The following is a 2,252-nucleotide window of genomic DNA, read 5'->3' on the forward strand; positions in this document are numbered from 1 at the left end:
GGGTTTCACCATGTTGACCAGGATGGTCTCGATCTCTTGACCTCGTGATCCACCCGCCTCGGCCTCCCAAAGTGCTGGGATTACAGGCTTGAGCCACCGCGCCCGGCCTAATATGCAAGTTTTTACTCTTCTGCAATCATTGAAAGTTGTGCTTGATATCTAAAAGGATAAGGATGTTGGTACCCAAGTCACTGTATCTTTACACATTGCTGCACACATCACATAATTTGTCCTAAGACTACGGCCAACAGCACTTTGATACTCCAGCAGAATGGGAAGCAGCATCACCGCTCCCAGGAGGTCTGGCGATCGCACGCGCAACGTTGTGCGCATGCGCCGCCCGAGTCAACCGTCCGTTGCTGCCGGGAATGCGCAGGCGCGTCGCTCCGGCGCCGGCTTTGGCGGAGGGGCGGGGCTTGCACCGGCGTCTCTTCTTCCAACTGCAGTTTGGGGCAGCGCCATTTTGAATGTGCAGCGGCTGCGGGCCTGAGTTCGGAGAGGACGGGTTGCCGGCTCGCCTACCAAGCGGTTTCTTGACTGTCAATATTTTGTTGTTAGAGGCTTATGTAGAGACGTATACATATATATATAGATATACGCATTACATATAGATCTAGGCCTGTATCTGGTGTCCGAGGGGAACTCACTAAGATGATGTTAAGAGGAAACCTGAAGCAAGTGCGCATTGAGAAAAACCCGGCCCGCCTTCGCGCTCTGGAGTCCGCGGCGGGCGAGAGCGAGCCGGCGGCCGCCATGGCGCTCGCGCTGGCCGGGGAGCAGGCACCACCCGCGCCCGCGCCCTCGGAGGACCACCCGGACGAGGAGATGGGGTTCACCATCGACATCAAGAGTTTCCTCAAGCCGGGAGAGAAGACGTACACGCAGCGCTGCCGCCTGTTCGTGGGAAACCTGCCCACAGACATCACGGAGGAAGACTTCAAGAGGCTCTTCGAGCGCTATGGCGAGCCCAGCGAAGTCTTCATCAACCGGGACCGTGGCTTCGGCTTCATCCGCCTGGTGAGTGTCGGGCCGCCGGCGCGAGGGAACAAAAGGATTGTCGGGGTGGCCGTGAGGTCGCGGGGCCGTGGCCGCGACCTGTGGCAGCCGTGGCGCTGCTCGGCCTCGTCGATCCCGGTGCAGGGTTGGCCGCTTCCCCAGCTCGGCGCCTTCGCCTTTGCTTTCGAGCTCGCGGTCCCGGGATTTCCTGCGCTGCCCGTGGCCGCCGTTTTCTGCCGTGCGCCGATCCGGCTTTGCGGTGGCTGCAGGCCTGCCGCTGTGCGCCGGATCCGGCACGGTGCACCCTGCCCCGAGTAGCGAGCGCTCCCGGATTCCCTGTTGCCGGGGTACCGACAGGGCCCGGGGGCAGGGGCGGGTAGCGTTTTGGGCAAAAATCGTGCCGTAATAATAGAAACGAATTGGATAAGAATTTGGAACGGAAGTTTGAGTCAGACCAGACATATCACTAGGTGTGAGGGTCTAGCCAGGAGACTTGCCTCTAAAAGAATTAGTCACATCTCCTCCATCCCCTCCTTGGCTTTAACCAGACCTTTATGCGTTTCAGGGTAGGCCGCTTTTTTTTTTTAATTAAATTTGTTTTACTAGAGATGGGGTCTCGCTATGTTGCCCAGGCTGGTCCCGAACTCCTGGGCACGAGGGATCTTCGTGGTTTGGCCTCCCACTTTATTTCTCACCTTAGTACAGCCTGCTATTTACCTCAAACTGCCTAGGTGCCCAAACTCGATACTCAGGTAACACTGTTTAATCTGCAGTAATGGGACGGTGTTTAATTGAATGTATCTAAGATAGTGCTTTTCTACCTAATATCCTGGACACTTCCACATTTTTGTAGGGGGGAGGATAGATGATACACAGTACTACTTCATAAATGCTGATACGTATCCTAGTATAATAGTAATATAGCTTATCCTCTTTTAATCCAAACTTTGAAAAGTTTTCCAGTAATTTATGGAAAAATTGTGCTTCCTTTGTTTATTTATTTTGAGATGGAGTGTTGCTCTGTTGCCCAGCCTGGAGTGCAACGGCGCGATCTTGGCTCACTGCAACCTCTGCCTCCCGGGTTCAAGCGATTCTCCTGCCTCAGCCTCCTAAGTAGCTGGGATTACAAGTGCACGCCACCATGCCCGGCTAATTTTTGTGTTTTTGGTAGAAACGGGGGTTTCACCGTGTTAGTCAGGTGGGTCTCAAACTCCTGACCTCGTGATCCACCCGCCTCAGCCTCCCAAAGTGCTGGG

At 55.0% G+C, this 2,252-nt stretch overlaps 1 protein-coding gene across 1 annotated transcript in view; it reads left to right on the plus strand.

Annotated features, from left to right (window-relative positions):
* Positions 1-396: 396 nt before the first annotated feature.
* Positions 397-2,252, plus strand: part of PSPC1 (paraspeckle component 1) — an 89,747-nt gene continuing 87,891 nt past the window's right edge. Inside the window, exon 1 of the mRNA XM_017548220.2 lies at positions 397-1,017. Within this exon, the coding sequence (XP_017403709.1) occupies positions 652-1,017 (366 nt within the window). The 5' untranslated portion in view covers positions 397-651. The remainder of the gene's footprint in view (positions 1,018-2,252) is intronic.

This window comes from Cebus imitator, unplaced genomic scaffold (genome assembly GCF_001604975.1).
Source record: "Cebus imitator isolate Cc_AM_T3 unplaced genomic scaffold, Cebus_imitator-1.0 Scaffold204, whole genome shotgun sequence".
In the NCBI taxonomy this organism is placed as follows: domain Eukaryota; kingdom Metazoa; phylum Chordata; class Mammalia; order Primates; family Cebidae; genus Cebus; species Cebus imitator.